General features: G+C 44.9%; 1 protein-coding gene across 4 annotated transcripts in view; it reads right to left on the bottom strand.

Annotated features, from left to right (window-relative positions):
* Positions 1-17,255, bottom strand: part of EMD (emerin) — a 61,861-nt gene that overhangs the window by 24,516 nt on the left and 20,090 nt on the right. For 2 of the 4 annotated variants that reach the window (XM_067464186.1, XM_067464188.1), the window contains 6 exons: positions 15,829-16,149; positions 15,065-15,397; positions 14,301-14,633; positions 9,751-9,885; positions 8,653-8,973; positions 6,886-7,218 (listed from right to left, as the gene is read on the bottom strand). In XM_067464186.1, coding sequence (XP_067320287.1) covers positions 6,886-7,218; positions 8,653-8,973; positions 9,751-9,885; positions 14,301-14,633; positions 15,065-15,397; positions 15,829-16,149 — 1,776 coding nt within the window. The remainder of the gene's footprint in view (positions 1-6,885; positions 7,219-8,652; positions 8,974-9,750; positions 9,886-14,300; positions 14,634-15,064; positions 15,398-15,828; positions 16,150-17,255) is intronic. The other 2 variants (XM_067464187.1, XM_067464189.1) reach the window with 2 other exon arrangements.

Below are 17,255 nucleotides of genomic sequence, written 5' to 3'. Positions count from 1 at the left end.
GCACCACCTTGACTGGCTTGTGCCAGAGTCTATTATTATCATTATTATTATTATTACACATTTGTCTGGAGTTACACTTTAGAAATATACCTGCTCCAATTTACAAACCAATTCAACTTCAGAACAAACCAACAGCCAGAGTCTATTATGATTATGATTATTACACATTTATCTGGAGTTACACTTTAGAAATATACTTGATCCAACTTGCAAACTAATTCAACTTCAGAACAAACCCACAGAGCCTGCCTGTAAGTTTTTAGTGTTGGGTCTTTTTTAGAGAGAGAGAGAGAAAGAAAGAAAGAAGCAACAACAGGGCTCCTAGTTTGGTGAGGCAGTGCCTTAGAGAAGAAGACACACTCCCAGGATCCCCTTAGCAGCAAGCCATGGCAATGAAAGCAAGGTCAAGGTGCTGGATTGTAATCCGAGAGCGTTGGAAAGGCGGGAAGCCGAGAAGGGGTCAAGGAGTTGGCTGCAAGGCAAGCGGGGGGAGGCAGTACAAAGAGGGAAGAGCCGAGGAGCGGAGGGAGGGGGGCATCGCGAGGGAAGGGCGGCGGGAGAGGGGCTTTGCCTTGGTTACCTGTGATTCTGGGCGCGCCGAGCCAGAGACCTTAAGGCAAGCCAGGCCGGGCGAGGCGAGAGAGGGACGTGACTCGGGCTGTCTCTCTCTCTTTCGGCCGCCGCCCTGCCCCACTTCGGGGCGTGCCTCTTTCCCTCCCTCCCTCCTCCCTTTCCTCTCCTGTTGTTGCTTCTCAAACCTTAGCCAAAAGGAAAAGCAAGGAAGGGAAGAGAGAAGCTCTCCTGGATGTGCCTCTGGGAGCTCCAGCTCCATTCCTTCCGCAGAGAAGCCTTCCGTCCTTGGGAAACTACTACTCCCAGGACCCCATCGGAACTACAACTCCCAGGGTCCCTTCGTATGGCGGTTCATGCGGGATCCAGCTCCATTCCTTCTGCAGAGAAGTCTATAGGTCTTGGGAAAGTGCTACTCCCAGGACCCCATAGGAACTACAACTCCCAGCGTCCCATCCCATGGAGCCCATGACACTTCATACGAGCTCCAGCCCCATTCTTCCCTCAGAGAAGCCTATGGGCCTTGGGAAACTACTACTCACAGGACACTATCAGAACTACAACTCCCATTCCTGCAGAGAAGTCTATAGGCCTTGGGAAACTACTACTCCCAGGACCCCATAGGAACTACAACTCCCAGCGTCTCATCGCATGGAGCCCATGACACTTCATACGAGCTCCAGCCCCATTCTTCCCTCAGAGAAGCCTATGGGCCTTGGGAAACTACTACTCACAGGACACTATCAGAACTACAACTCCCATTCCTGCAGAGAAGTCTATAGGCCTTGGGAAACTACTACTCCCAGGACCCCATCGGAACTACAACTCCCAGCGTCTCATCGCATGGAGCCCATGGCAGTTCATATGAGATCGAGTTCCATTCTTCCTGCAGAGAAGCCTATGGGCCTTGGGAAACTACTACTCCCAGGGTTCCTTAGAAACAATTACTCCCAGGATCCCTTAGAAACGACAACTCTCAAAGACCGATTGCATTGAGTCCATGGCAGTTCATATGGGGCCAAGTACCATTCTTCCTGCAGAGAAGCCTATGGGCCTTGGGAAACGACTACTCCCAGGGTCCCTTGGAAAATACAACTTCCAGAGTCTATAGGCCTTGGGAAACTACTACTCCCAGGACCCCATTGGAACTACAACTCCCAGCGTCCCATCCCATGGAGCCCATGGCACTTCATACGAGCTCTAGACCCATTCTTCCCTCAGAGAAGCCTATGGGCCTTCGGAAACTACTACTCACAGGACACTATCAGAACTACAACTCCCATTCCTTCTGCAGAGAAGTCTATAGGCCTTGGGAAACTACTACTCCCAGGACCCCATAGGAACTACAACTCCCAGCATCTCATCGCATGGAGCCCATGGCGGTTCATATGAGATCGAGTTCCATTCTTCCTGCAGAGAAGCCTATGGGCCTTGGGAAACTACTACTCCTAAGATCCCTTAGAAACTACAGCTCTCAAAGTCTGATTGCATCGAGTTCATGGCAGTTCATAGGAGGTCCAGCTCCATTTTCCCCACAGAGAAGCCTATGGGCCTTGGGAAACTACTACTCCTAGGACCCCATCGGAACTACAGCTCCCAGGGTCTACTCACATGGCGGTTCATGCAGGATCGAACTCCATTCCTCCTGGAGAGAAGCCTATGGGCCTTGGGAAACTACTACTCCCAAGGTCCCTTAGAATCTACTACTCCCAAAGTCCCATCGCATGGAGCCCATGACAGTGCATACAAGGTCCAGCTCCATTCTTCCCGCACAGAAGTCTATGGGTCTTGGGAAACTACAACTCTCAGTCCCATTGCATTGAGTCCATGGCAGTTCATATGGGGTCGAGCACCATTCTTCCTGCCGAGAAGTCTATGGGCCTTGGGAAACTACTACTCCGAGGGTCCTTTGAAAACTACAACTCTCAAAATCCCATCGCATCGAGTCCATGGCAGTTCATATGGGGTAGAGCGCCATTCTTCCCACAGAGAAGTCTATGGGCCTTGGGAAACTACTACTCTCAGGGTCCATTAGAAACTACAACTTCCAAAGTCCCATTGCATGGAGCCCATGGCGATTCATATGAGGTCCACCTCCATTCTTCCTGCAGAGAAGCCTATGGGCCTTGGGAATCTACTACTCCCAGAGTCCCTTAGAAACTACAACTTCCAGAGTCCCATCGCATGAAGACCATGACAGTTCATATGAGGTCCAGCTCTATTCTTCCCGCAGAGAAGCCTATGGGCCTTGGGAATCTACTACTCCCGGAGTCCCTTAGAAACTACAACTCTCCAGATGTAGATTTTGGCTTTGTCTCTTAGACTATATAAGAGCCCGGCTCAGTTTGTTCTAAAGTAAGTTACACTGATTCTATTTAATTCCAGATAAGGACATATAGGATTGCTGCTGCTTTAGTTGATGCAATAAGTGTTTACTGAAGGTGTGTCCCTGCAGGTGTGTTGAGATGGAGTGGGTTGGGATAACGTAGGCGAAGTTTCATATACGAGGGTTGAATGAAAAGTAATGCCTCCACCTTCATTACTTGGGTTTGGATGAGAATATTTTAATAAAACAAATGCAGAAATAATCCTTAGAAATGTATTCTTTAACTACCACTATTTACTTTCCCACATAATCACCAGACAATTGGATACATTTTTGCCAACAATGAACAAGTTTTCCCGAAGCCTTCACGGAAGAAGTCGATACTCTGTTTCCACAACCCATTGTGAACACATCTTCCGAAAGCCAAGCAAAGCAATAATGTAACCAACACATTCTTGTGAAATGCCGATTATGCTTGAAATTTCCTCACTGAGTGATACAACGATGGTGCTGAATCAATCTGTCAACCTTTTGCTTGTGAAACTCGGTGGTTGCTGTCACAGGACATCCAACTCTTTGTTTGTCACGCAAGTCAGATGTTCCCACCTCAACATTGTTAAACTTACTCGCCCAATGATGCACAGTACTCACATCAACACAATCACCATAAACAGCTTGCATTCTCTGATGAACTTTAAAATGCCAAAACTTCTTCCCTAAGCACAATGCCAAGGACCAGATCTGTTTTCCATACAGCAGAACCTGACTCCCTGCACAAAATCCAAGACTCCCAAAAGTGCTCCCAAAAGTGCACTTCTTCCTCTTCCCTTGAGAAAGAAGCCCCAAAGTGACCAGACTGCTCCCGTGCAGATCTGCCACTCTCCATAAGTACACTATCTCTCTGCTTCCCATGGAGCAGAACACAGCGGGTGGAACAGACTCCTCAGGTCTGCCACACTTTGAGCATTATTAGACTGAGTCTTTTATTGGAATATTATGCTGATGTAGTCCCAAAGTGTAAATTAATGATTGACATCTTCCATCCTGGATCCATCTCAGTTTCCTGGCCAGATGTTGATCTTCTTGATTAGTGTTGATCTTATGTTGACTTCCTTCTTAACACAAGGAATGTTGCAAACATTTCCTTAACTTGAAAGAACCATTGTCACAGTTCTTATCAATTCTCATTAGCAGGTTTTGATCACAGTTCCAGCAAGCAGGTAGTTAGTCATTGCAGGCCTTAATATTATAGTGGTGTTTCCAAAATTATTAACTCCAACTACACATTCTTCCATTCATTCCCATACATCATGTTAAATTCATATTTGTCAAATCTGCACATTGATTTTTTTGTGTCAGAATCTCCTCATATGAACCGCCATGGGCTTAATGCAATGGGCCCTTGAGAGTTGTAGTTTCCCAAGGCCCATAGGCTTCTTGGTGGAAGGAATGGAGCTCAACCTCATATGTACCACCATGGGCTCCATGCAATGACACCTTCTGCTGTCAAGAATTCAATGAGTGCACGTTGCTTATGTCGCATTGACCGACCGTCTTTGCAGAGTTCCATACTTCACACTTTAACAACACAACCGTTCAATGCTAAGGCTTCCCACCCAAATGGAACAGTAAAGGAGAGTCTACTGAACAAGCCAGTACCTGCTGCATATCAGTACTGCCATCTGTTGAGGAGTTACGAAGGTGGAGGCATTACTTTTCATTCAACCCTCTCTATATCGTCAGTATTATACAACCTGATGTGCATTATTTCAAGCTGTAGCCTCACAGTTACAGTACTACAATACCACATGAACAGTGTGAAAAGTCTGGGAGATAGTAGATACAATTAACCAGCTCTCATGGCGATTTACTCTACTGTCACCAGCTTTTTTTTTCCACGTCAGGAGTGACTTGAGAAACCTTGAGTCACTTCTGGTATGAGAGAATTGACCGTTTGCAAGGATGTTGCCCAGGGGATGCCCGGATGTTTTGATGTTTTACCATCTTTGTGGGAGGCTTCTCTCATGTTCCAGCATGGGGAGCTGGAGCTGATAGTTGGAGCTCACCCACACTCTCCCCGGATTCAAACCTCCGACCTGTGAGTCTTCAGTCCTGCCAGCACAAGGGTTTAATCCATTGTGCCACCAAGGGCTTCTTGTCACCAGCTGATCACTATGTACATTTTCATTGGGAACCAGAGGTCTATGGAGAAATGCAATGGTACCTATAGTAGCCACACATACGAGTTTACAACCCACTATAAATAGCATTCAAGAGTGTTTTGACTTTTGCTGGAGCTTGCTATGCATTAAGCACCTGCTGTGTTCATTCAAAATGAAGTCTGCCTGATTTCAATGGTGTGCATTCCCACTGAAGCATGCGCGAGATTCAAGTCTGGTTGGACCATGAGGGCTATTTCAGGGTCAAAACTAATAATAATTAGAAAAAATTGAATTGTCTTTTGAATTGCCTAAGGAAACTATTTTTTAGAAAAAGAAAAAAAACTGGCTCTACTGGCTGGGACCAGTAGAACAAAAAAAAGTAAGCTTGGGACCACGGCCATAAATGGAAAATTCAGGAATAGTCTGGAGCCACGCCAGGTCTCAAAAAAGGCAGGAACACGTTTAAATACAATGTAAGGGGTAGCTGACGATGTCCATTTAAGGCCGCATCTACACTATCAATTTAATGCAGTTTCACACCACTTTAATCGGCATGGCTCAATGCTATGGAATCATGGGATGTTGCAGTTTTACATGGTCTTTAGCCTTCTCTGACAAACAGTGCTGGCATCTCACCAAACTACAAATCCCAGGAGCACATAGCAATGACAGAGCAGTGGACTTTTCTCCCATGCCCTGTTCTATAGCTACAATTTGCACTATCCCATTCCCTTGTCTAGTTTACAGTTTGCCCATGTCTTATGTTAGTTGTCACCATAGATCACTTGGCAGTTTTTAAAATTGTTGTTTTTATATGCTATAGTTTTTATTTTATTGTCCTGTGTGTTTATTTTACGCTTTGTCTTAGGCACTTTGTGCCATATGTAAGTCGCCCCGAGTCCCTTCAGATAGATGGAAGCGAGGTACAAGAATAAAGTTGTTGTCATTTAAGTAAGGAACGCGCGACAAGCCAACCCCGATCGGGAAACCGATGCCCTCACTGCAGGAGAAGATGCAGATCAAGGATTGAGCTACACAGTCACCTACGGATCTACCGCCAGAACACCGAACTTAGAGGTTTTGTTCTCCCAACCCTGCGAGACGTGGACAGTCTACAGACGTCACATGCAACTCCTGGAACGATTCCATCAGCGCTGCCTCTGAAAAATCCTGCAAATCTCTTGGGAAGACAAGCGGACAAATGTCAGCGTGCTGGAAGAAGCAAAGACCACCAGCATTGAAGCAATGGTCCTCCGCCATCAATTCCGCTGGACCGGCTACGTTGTCTGGATGCCCGACCACTGTCTCTCAAAGCAGTTGCTCTACTCCGAACTCAAGAACGGAAAACGGAATGTTGGATGACAGGAAAAAAGATTTAAAGATGGGTTCAAAGCCAATCTTAAAAACTCTGGCATAGACACTAAGAACAGGAAGCCCTGGCCCTTGAGCACTCCAGCTGGAGGTCAGCTGTGACCAGCAGTGATGTAGAATTTGAAGAGGCACAAATAAAGGGCAAAAGAGAGAAACGTGCCAAGAGGAAGGCACGTCAAGCCAACCTCGACCAGGACCGCCTTCCACCTGGAAACCGATGCCCTCACTGCAGGAGAAGATGCAAATCAAGTATAGGGCTCCACAGTCACTTACGGACCCACTGCCAGGACACTACACTTGGAGGACCGTCATCCTCAGACTACGAGGGATCACCTAAGTGTGTGTGTGTATCCGAGGACATAGTCAAAAGGCCATTCTGATCATTATCACGCATAAGTCTACTTTACTTATTGCAAAGCTTCTAAGAGTTTTATTAATGAATTCTCCTAAGATTACCTGGTTCTTGTGTCTCCGAAAGACGAGGTTTCTCAAAATGAGAGTCTTGGACTGTGGTTTGTACCGCTCTTTTGCCAAGGTCAGGTGTTGGATGATGTGGGACCTGCTGTTGATGATGAGGGCGAGCTGAATCGCTTGCCAGATGTCCGGGCCATTGAGGGGAGAGAGATCTCACAGCTGGGGCCGATGGTTTGCTTGAAGGAGGTTGCACTTCAGGCTCCGCAATGAGCAAATCCCTCATCTCCATCAGCTCTTGCCATGTGTACTGGGACATTGGAAGCAGACTCTTCCGCCTCCGAGGAGTCTTGGCCTCTATCGGCCCTGATAAAAAAGCTGATAATAAAATATGCTCAGGCAAAGACTTTGGAAAGCTTCTAAGCAAAAGGGGTTCCCCCATTTCATAGGCATATGAATTGGGAATGTTAGTGTGATTTTCTGTATTGTTATGTGTGCATTTGTGGAATTTCCCAGAACATGAAGTGGGTCCTTGGTATCCACAGGAGTTTGGTCCTAGAACTCTTTACGAATACCAAATAAGGCAGATACTGAGATCCATAATAATCAGGCATGTAGCCGGGTGGGGGGGGGGACTTGAGGGGTTTCAGCGCCCCCCAAAATTCTCATAGTGGTTCGCAAAAAGGCCTTACTGGTGCATTATTTAAACTGTTATGTTTATTAATATCATGATCTGATCACCATACTCAATATATCCCATATGCATGGGGGTATTGGGGTAATGATACAAAAGGTTTGCTAGGCTAGACCCTCTTTCACTCAGACTCAGCCCCTCCCCCTGAAACTCAGCCCCCCCTGAAACCCCCCTGAAAAAAAAATCAGCCTTCCCCCCCTGAAACGAAATCCTGGATACGGGCCTGGGTATGATGGTGGTCGTGGCAGCAAGCCCTGGGTGCCAAGTGTGCCTTCTTCAGTCTCCCCCACCTTTGCAGAATATACAAGCTGCAGAAATGGCAGATTTCGGGAGGCTACTTGTGTTATTACAATATTGTGCTTTGTATTTTGTATGTAGTTTGAATCCTAAATCTGCAGAAACGGTGTCCTGATTTAGTCGATGTCAGAGTGTTGTAATGATTTGAGTGTTGGACTGTGACTGCAGATCTGGGTTTGAATTGCTGCTTAGCCATGGAGATCCATGGGTTGATATTGGTTGAGACATGCATCTCGAGCAGAAGTCAAAAGGCACATCTACACTTCAGAAATTAATGCAGTTTGACATCATTTTAACTGCCATGGTCAATGACGTGGAATCATGGAAGATGCAGATGGGTGGATCATTTCTATCCATTTCCTTAATCAATAATGTTCATCCTGTTTGACGATTCTAAGCTGATTTTTCCACTTGCAAGCTGGTTCATTAAGATAGGCCAAATTTACAAAATACCTACATATAGAATTTCTACTATCCAAATTACAGAAGTTGTTTAGTGAAATACTAAGGAGAAATTCTATACCAAACTTTTGGAAATAAAACAGGATAATATAAATTCCTAAACCAGATAAAGATAAATTATTATTGGACTCCTACCGTCCCATCTCACTTACAATGGGCAGCAATTCAATGGCGTCAACAAGCAATAGAAAATAGATATGAACATTAAAACAACATTATAAAGAATAAAACATAAAACCCAATTTTAAAATCACATAATACAAGGACATAGTCAAAATATCGTTTTGGACGTTATAGCACATACGTCTACTTATTTCAAAGCTTCTATAAGCTTTATTAAATAATTCTCCTAAGCCTACCTGGTTCTGGTGTCTCCGGAAGGCGAGGTTTTCCAAAATGAGAGTCTTGGACTGCAGTTTGTGCCGCTCTTTTGCCAGGGTCAGGCGTTGGATGATCTGGGAGCTGCTGTTGATGATGAGGGTGAGCTGAATCGCTTACCAGATATCCGACCCATTGTGGGGAGAGAGATCTCACAGCTGGGGCCGATGGTTTGCTTGAGGGAGGTTGCACTTCAGGCTCGGCAATGAGAAAATCCCTCATCTCCGTCAACTCTTGCCATGGGTACTGGGATTTTGGAAGCAGAGTCTTCCCCCTCCGAGGAGTCTTGGTCTGTATCAGCCCTGATAAAAAAGCCTATAATAAAATATGCTCAGGCAAAGCTTCTTAGCAAAAGGGGTTCCCCCATTTCATAGGCATATGAATTGGGAATGTTAGTGTGCTTCTCTGTATTGTTATGTCTGCATTTGTGGAATTTCCCATGAGCACCACCCCCCAGAGTTGGGCATGACTAGACTTAATGTTAAGGGGAAACACTTACCTTTACACACACTCAAAGGCAAAAATCCCTCTGAACAAGGAAAATTAAGAGGTTCATTTTAGGGTTGCCATAAGTCAGAAATGACTTGAAGACACACAGCAACATTACTGATGCAGTAATACAAAATTGCCAGATGTGGTTTAAGACACGCTTCAATCTTCTGAGATTATTTTGCATTCAATATGAAAAGAATCACCTATCTTTTGTTCCATTTCAGGTAGTAACCATTACTTTAAAAAAAACAACAACACAAAAGTGCTTATTGGCTTAACATTGTAGGCAGTCATATATATATATTTAATCCTCAGTCTCTGTAACAGTGTATAGTGCGCTTTGCAAAAGCAGTAAACCAAGAATTGTGCTTGGTCTCTGTGTCAATAAAATCCCTAATTGAATTCTAAACCAAAATAACGCAAAGGATGCTCTAGAAATCTCCCTTTATGTGGGCGCCCTCTAGAGGGGAAAGTGGCCTATGAGGGCTGAACTGAATCTTTAGAACTACATCTCCCACCAGCCTACAGGGAAATGTCTACCTCTGCCCCTCTTCTCTCTTTTGTGTGGATGTGTTTGTAGCATTTACCAGAATCGGGTGCTTTCCTTTGAACACCTGAAATGCCAGAGCTTTTCACTGGGATCACCTTGGCAATGGGAATATTTGGGAAGACCTGTGAAGTTACGGCAGGGAGGCTTGTGTTGTGTTCTTCTGTCCTTGTTTCTGTGATGGAAATAAAAAGGGATGAAACAGTTAAAATCAAAGATCGGAGCCAGAGAGGGTAACATTTCTTTAAATGCAATGAAAGGTTTCCATGACATATATTGTGTACCAACACATTTCGTTATGATAATTTATGTATGTGTCTGTATTTTTAAAAAGAGGTTGCTTTAACCTTCGGGTTGGCTAATAAAACTTAATTACTATGTCTCGAAATGATGTCTGCTGTGAGTTAATTCACTAGATTTTTAGGCCCTGTTAACTTTCCTATTGAAATATTGTGATTGGAGGTGACCCCCCCCCCCCTTCCAGGGCTCTGTAAAATAGTTCAAAATCAGGGAATTCATAGTTTTGCCAAGGATACCAGGCTGAATTGATCCCATAACCCCCCATCTCTCTGCTTGTTTTTATGGATGGACTCAGACTACTCAGTGCTCCCCTGAGCTTCCATGCACCCCTCTTATGAGTTCTTATGAACTTTCATGAACTTTATATGAATTTCTATAAACTCTTGCCAAACTTTATGAACTTTTATGGACTTTGGGGGGCTGATGTGGCTTCCCCTTAGACCCTGCACTGGGATTGTGGCGCAGCTGGCTGAGTGTCAGCTGCATTAAGATCACTCTGACCAAAAGGTCATGAGTTTGAAGCCAGCCCGGGTCGGAGTGAGTGTCCGACCAATTGTGTAGCTTGTTGTCGACCTTTGCAACCCGAAAAACAGTTGCATCTGTCAAGTAGGAAAATTAGGTACCACCTATGTGTAGGGAAAAAGGAGCCCCCAGTGGCGCAGTGGGTTAAAGCACTGAGCTGCTGAGCTTGTTGATCGAAAGGTTGCAGGTTTGATTCCGGGGAGCGGCGTGAGCTTCCGCTGTCAGCCCTAGCTTCTGCCAACCTAGCAGTTCAAAAACATGCAAATGTGAGTAGATCAATAGGTACTGCTCCGGCGGGAAGGTAACGGCGCTCCACGCAGTCATGCCGGCCACATGACTTTGGAGGTGTCTACGGACAATGCTGGCTCTTCGGCTTAGAAATGGAGATGAGCACCACACCCCAGAGTCAGACATGACTGGACTTAATGTCAGGGGACTACCTTTACCTTTATCTTATGTGTAGGGAGGCTAATTTAACTAATTTAAGAGGTCATAAAAAAAGTCTCCAGAAAAAGCACTCCAGCAAAGCATGCGGGGAATGCGGAAGTACTTCATCAGTGTCACAGATGGACGATGAAAGCGACAGCTCCCCTGGTGGCCAGAAAAGTTAAATAACCTCTGTGTATGTCTATATATGTTGTATGTCTAATTGGCATTGAATGTTTGCCATATATGTGTACATTGTAATCCGCCCTGAGTCCCCTGCGGGGTGAGAACGGCGGAATATAAATGCTGTAAATAAATAAATAAATAAATATTCCCCCTTTTCTTATGAACTTTGTGTATGGTCCCTTGCCCCATTCCTCATTCCCTATATTTATGTATGTCTATATAAGAAAATATGAAGTAAAGCAACTTTTTCATGAACCAGCAACTAATGGCTCTTGGAGTTTCCAAACTTGCTGGGCCGATAATCCCCTAACAAAGGACTCAACCAGATCCATTTGCATGGACAATAGAGAAATGACTCTATCTATCTGGACCTCGGAGGGCTGATAGCCAGGCCATCCAGATTAATGGAGATATGTCTATGGACATACTGGATCACCCAACACAAAGAACACTTCCTTATCTGCAAGGAACCGGGTATTTGTCACTGCCTCCCTGCTGTGCCACACCTGGATCTCTAAAACTCATCTCTGTTTCATCTATGAACACCATATCACAACATAGTAAAAACAAAGGACTGGACCTCTCGGGGCCAGACAAAAATGTTAATTCAAGAAACAGAACAATAACTCAGACCGGGCTTGAGATCCCGAAGCTATCGCCGGGTTATTTGGCAAACACCGGCCATTCTTAATCCAGTCAAGTAGACATTTCTTCATTGTTTTTCTATTGCCCGCCACCTTTCCACCTCATTGACTGGGCAGACAGAAGCAGGGCTAGGGCCCTCATTGGATCTCCTCCTGGCTTGCTGACGTCACAGCCAATCATAACAAAGCCAGCTCAGGGGGTGGGGGGTGGGCATGGGAACTTTTAAACCTGAAGGCTATAAATATTGTGTTTTCCTTCCAGTGAGTTATGTCGGCTCCTGGGTCGTCATCCGTTCCAGCTGGAATGAAATAAACATCTTGGTGGTTTTCCTTCAACTTGGTGAGATTTTATTTTGGGAAAAATTAGCAAATCTTTGGTGCTTGCTGTCTCGCCAAGTGTTCCGGATCCTCTTTTTGCGTCTGGCCAGTCTCTGCCTAGGCAGGCCCCCCAAATTCGTGTTCGACATCAATTTGTAGTTCTTTGAATAAGGTCTTGTATAACTCTTAAGCTTGACTCTGCTCCTGTATTGCTTAAGCTCAAATCTCTCTACTTCTGGCACTAGAAGTGTGCCGTCACACCCAGACCCTATAACATTAAAACTAAGATGTGCTTCTCTCTTTTTCTAGGTGAACCGCTGGGGTTTTTTCTTTGAAGAAATAATTCAATACTTTCAGCAACTGATGCCAGTCAAGATATGAATATCAACAAAATGTTTATTTCCAAAGTCCTTGGCAGACTTGACACAAACAGTCAATTTGAGAAACCACAGAGATGTTCTTTCTTTCCCTTTTTCTTCAATTACTGAGGTAACCTTTCTCCAAATGGTAGAAAAAATCCTGAGATATTTCATCCTAACACTGAGCTGCTATGGCTAGAAAGAACAGGTCTTCCCCTATCTAAGCAAAAGGTCAGTTTTGGAGATGAAGTAATGCTCAATAGTACTCAATAACTATTTCTCTCTATTTCTCAATAACTCAATTACTATCTCAATATCTTAATATCTCTCTCTCTATAACTCAATAGTGCTCACAATGGGTTTTTCAGAGCTCCCTGCCTGACCAACAGTACATCTGAGGTTCTTTTCTCTACTAAAGGAGGCAGGGGAGATTCCAAAATGGAGATCTCAACCCCAGGAAAAAGGGCGGACTCCAAACCCAAAGAGATACTTTCTAAACCAATAACTGCAGAGGGCCTGCAGCCTGGCTTTCCAGACTCTGATACTGTTTAACTTCTATAATGACCCTGGGGAAATGCAAAGGAATGCTATCCCATGCAGCTAAAAGGCAATGCAAACCATGCTCTTGGAAGACGGAACAAGAAGCTTCTGAACTGCTGCTGCTGTTGATTTGCTTTCTGAATGCTTTTTCCTTTTTTGGAAATGATCCCCTAACAGTTCTTGCTGCTGTCTTGTCCACTAGGGATGAGATGGCTTAGGAAGAGAGGGATTAAGATCTGTTGTTTCCCTTGGTTTTGCTTCCTCTGTCAGCCACATGTCCGTAAAGCATTCTGGGCAGACTGCATTGTATGGCTGTAGGAGCTTCTCTGCTAGACTGTAGCATAAATAGTTTGACACCACTTTAACTGCCATGTCTCAATGCTATGCAATCATGGGAGCACCAACACCTTTCAGCAGAGAAGGCTGAAGGCCTTGTAAAACTACATCTCCCAGGATTCCATATCACTGAGCCATAGCCATTAATGAGGTGCCGAACTTCATTCATTCAACAATATAGAAGTGCCCGAAAACAGATTTAATTACTTGACTATCCTCTGTTGCAAAAGGAAATGAACCAGCCCAGACTAAACCCTCTGCCCTCTTCTTGTTTGCTCTTCGATCAGGGAGGACGTGTTGAAACATGTCTCCCTTTTATGCTTCCCTCTTTTAGGTTAGTTTAGAAATGATCACGCCATTTCTCTTTGCTTAATAAATGTTCATCCTGTTTGACGATTCTAAGCTGATTTTTCCACCTGCAAACTCGTTCATTAAGATGAGTCAAATTTGCAAAATGCATACAGAATTTCTACTACCCAAATGATAGAAGTTGTTTAACAAAATACTAAGGGGAAATCCTATACGAAACTCAGGGAAATATACCAGGATAATATTAATTCCTAAACCAAATAAAGATACAATATTATTAGACTCTTATCATGCCATCTCACTAATTAATCAAGACACCAACATTTTCTCGGCAATTTTGGCAAATATTTCAGCCAATTTATTAATTTATTTAACTAGCTATCTATTTTCTATATTGATATCCCGCCCTTCTCAACCTTGAAGGGGGCTCAGGGCAACCTGACAATCGGCAGCAATTCAATGCCGTCAACAGGCAACAGAAAATAGGCATGAACATTAAAACAATATTAAAAACAATAAACATTAAACATAATTTTAAAATCACATAATCCGAGGACATAGTCAAAAAGCCGTTCTTGTCGTTATCGCACATAAGAATACCTTACATATTGCAAAGTTTCTAAGAGCGTTAATAATTCTCCTAAGCCTACCTGGTTCTCGTGTCTCCGGAAGGTGAGGTTTCCCAAAATGAGAGTCTTGGACTGCGGTTTGTGCCGCTCTTTTGCCAAGTTCAGGCGTTGGATGATCTGGGAGCTGCTGTTGATGATGAGGGTGAGCTGAATCGCTTCCCAGATGTCCGGCCCATTGAGGGGAGAGAGATCTCACAGTTGGGCCTGATGGTTTGCTTGAGGGAGGTTGCACCTCAGCCTCCGCAAGGAGCAAATCCCTCATCTCCGTCAGCTCTTGCCATGTGTACTGGGACCCATCTGTGGACTTTGGAAGCAGACTCTTCCCCCTCCGAGGAGTCTTGGCCTCTATCGGCCCTGATAAAATGAGCCGATAACAAAATATGCTCAGGCAAATACTTTGGAAAGCTTCTAAGCAAAAGGGATCCCCCCATTTCATAGACATGTGAATTGGGAATATTATTGTGCTTTTCTGTATTGTTATGTGTGCATTTGTGGAATTTCTCAGAACATACATTGGGTCCTTGGTATCCACAGGAGTTTGGTCCCAGGATTCTTTATGGATACCAAGTAAGACAGATGCTAAGGTCCATGATAATCGTCTCGGGGTACGATGGTGGTGGTGGTGGCAGCAAGCCCTGGGTGCCAAGTGTGCCTTCTTCAGTCACCCCCACCTTTGCGGAGTATTCAAACTATGGAAATGGCAGACTTCTGGAGTCAGTGTGTTGTAATGATTTGAGAGTTGGACTGTGACTGCAGATCTGGGTTTGAATTGCTGCTTAGCCTACCTGGTTCTGGCGTCTCCGGAACGTGAAGTTTCCCAAAAGGAGAGTCTTGGACTGCGGTTTGTGCCGCTCTTTTGCCAAGGTCAGGCGTTGGATGATCTGGGAGCTGCTGTTGATGATGAGGGTGAGCTGAATCGCTTCCCAGATGTCCGGCCCATTGAGGGGAAAGAGATCTCACAGCTGGGCCTGATGGTTTGCTTGAGGGAGGTTGCACCTCAGCCTCCGCAAGGAGCAAATCCCTCATCTCCGTCAGCTCTTGCCATGTGTACTGGGACCCATCTGTGGACTTTGGGAGCAGACTCTTCTCCCTCCGAGGAGTCTTGGCCTCTATCGGCCCTGATAAAATGAGCCGATAATAAAATATGCTCAGGCAAAGACTTTGGAAAGCTTCTAAGCAAAAGGGGTTCCCCCATTACATAGGCATGTGAATTGGGAATATTATTGTGCTTTTCTGTATTGTTATGTGTGCATTTGTGGAATTTCTCAGAACATACATTGGGTCCTTGGTATCCACAGGAGTTTGGTCCCAGGATTCTTTATGGATACCAAGTAAGACAGATGCTAAGGTCCATGATAATCATCTCGGGGTACGATGGTGGTAGTGGTGGCAGCAAGCCCTGGGTGCCAAGTGTGCCTTCTTCAGTCACCCCCACCTTTGTGAAGTATTCCTACTGTGGAAATGGCAGACTTCTGCAGTCAGTGTGTTGTAATGATTTGAGTGTTGGACTGTGAATGCAGATCTGGGTTTGAATTGCTGCTTAGCCTACCTGGTTCTGGCGTCTCCGGAAGGTGAAGTTTCCCAAAAGGAGAGTCTTGGACTGCGGTTTGTGCCGCTCTTTTGCCAAGGTCAGGCGTTGGATGATCTGGGAGCTGCTGTTGATGATGAGGGTGAGCTGAACCGCTTCCCAGATGTCCAGCCCATTGAGGGGAAAGAGATCTCACAGCTGGGCCTGATGGTTTGCTTGAGGGAGGTTGCACTTCAGGCTCCGCAAGGAGCAAATCCCTCATCTCCGTCAGCTCTTGCCATTTGTACTGGGACACTGGAAGCAGAGTCTTCCCCCTCCGAGGAGTCTTGGCCTGTATCGGCCCTGATAAAAAGAGCCAATAATAAAATATGCTCAGGCAAAGACTTTGGAAAGCTTCTAAGCAAAAGGGATTCCCCCATTTCATAGACATGTGAATTGGGAATATTAGTGTACTTTCCTGTATTGTTATATTGTTTGTGGAATTTCTCAGAACATACATTGGGTTCTCGGTATCCACAGGAATTTGGTCCCAGGACTCTTTATGGATATCAAATAAGGCAGATGCTGAGGTCCATGATAATCACATCAGGGTACAATGGTGGTCATGGCAGAAAGCCCTGGGTGCCAAGTGTGCCTTCTTCAGTCTCCCCCACCTTTGTGGAGTACACAAGCCGCAGAAATGGCAGGTTTCTGGAGGCTACTTGTGTTATTATAGTATTGTGCTTTGTATTTTGTATGCAGTTTGAATCCTAAATCTGCAGAAACAGTGTTTTGATTCAGTAGGAGTCAGTGTGATGTAATGATTTGAGTAGGTTCTTGTGGGTTTTTTCGGGCTATAGGGCCATGTTCTAGAGGCATTTCTCCTGACGTTTCGCCTGCCTCTAGAACATGGCCCTATAGCCCGAAAAAACCCACAAGAACCTAGTGACTCCAGCCATGAAAGCCTTCGACAATACAATGATTTGAGTGGTGGACTGTGACTGCAGATCTAGGTTTGCATTACTGCTTAGCCATGGAGACCCACTGGTTGATATTCGGTGAGTCACACTTCCTGAGCAGAAGTCAAAAGGCACATCTACACTTCAGAAATTATTGCACGCTGACACCATTTTAACTGCCATGGGTCAGTGCTGTGGAATCATGGAAGATGCAGTTGGGTGAGGCAAAAAGACTGTCTGAAAAAAAGCACTCTCTGAAAAAAAAAACCCTTGTAAAGCTGTAACTCCCTTGATTTTATAGAACTGAACCATGACAGGTGAAGTGGTATCGAACTGCATTAATTCGACAATGTACATGCACTCAATAGGATTCGTGGTGACGTAATGGATTAAACCACTGAGCTGCTTAACTTGCTGACTGGAAGGTCGCCAGTTTGAATCTGGAGATGAGGTGAGCTCCTGCTGTTAGCCCCAGCTTCTGCCAACCTTGCAGTTTGGAAACATATAAGG

This window comes from Anolis sagrei, chromosome 2, assembly GCF_037176765.1.
Source record: "Anolis sagrei isolate rAnoSag1 chromosome 2, rAnoSag1.mat, whole genome shotgun sequence".
In the NCBI taxonomy this organism is placed as follows: Eukaryota; Metazoa; Chordata; class Lepidosauria; order Squamata; family Dactyloidae; genus Anolis; species Anolis sagrei.
The sequence above is the reverse complement of the archived record's forward strand: the minus strand, read 5'-3'. Positions and strand labels throughout refer to the sequence as shown.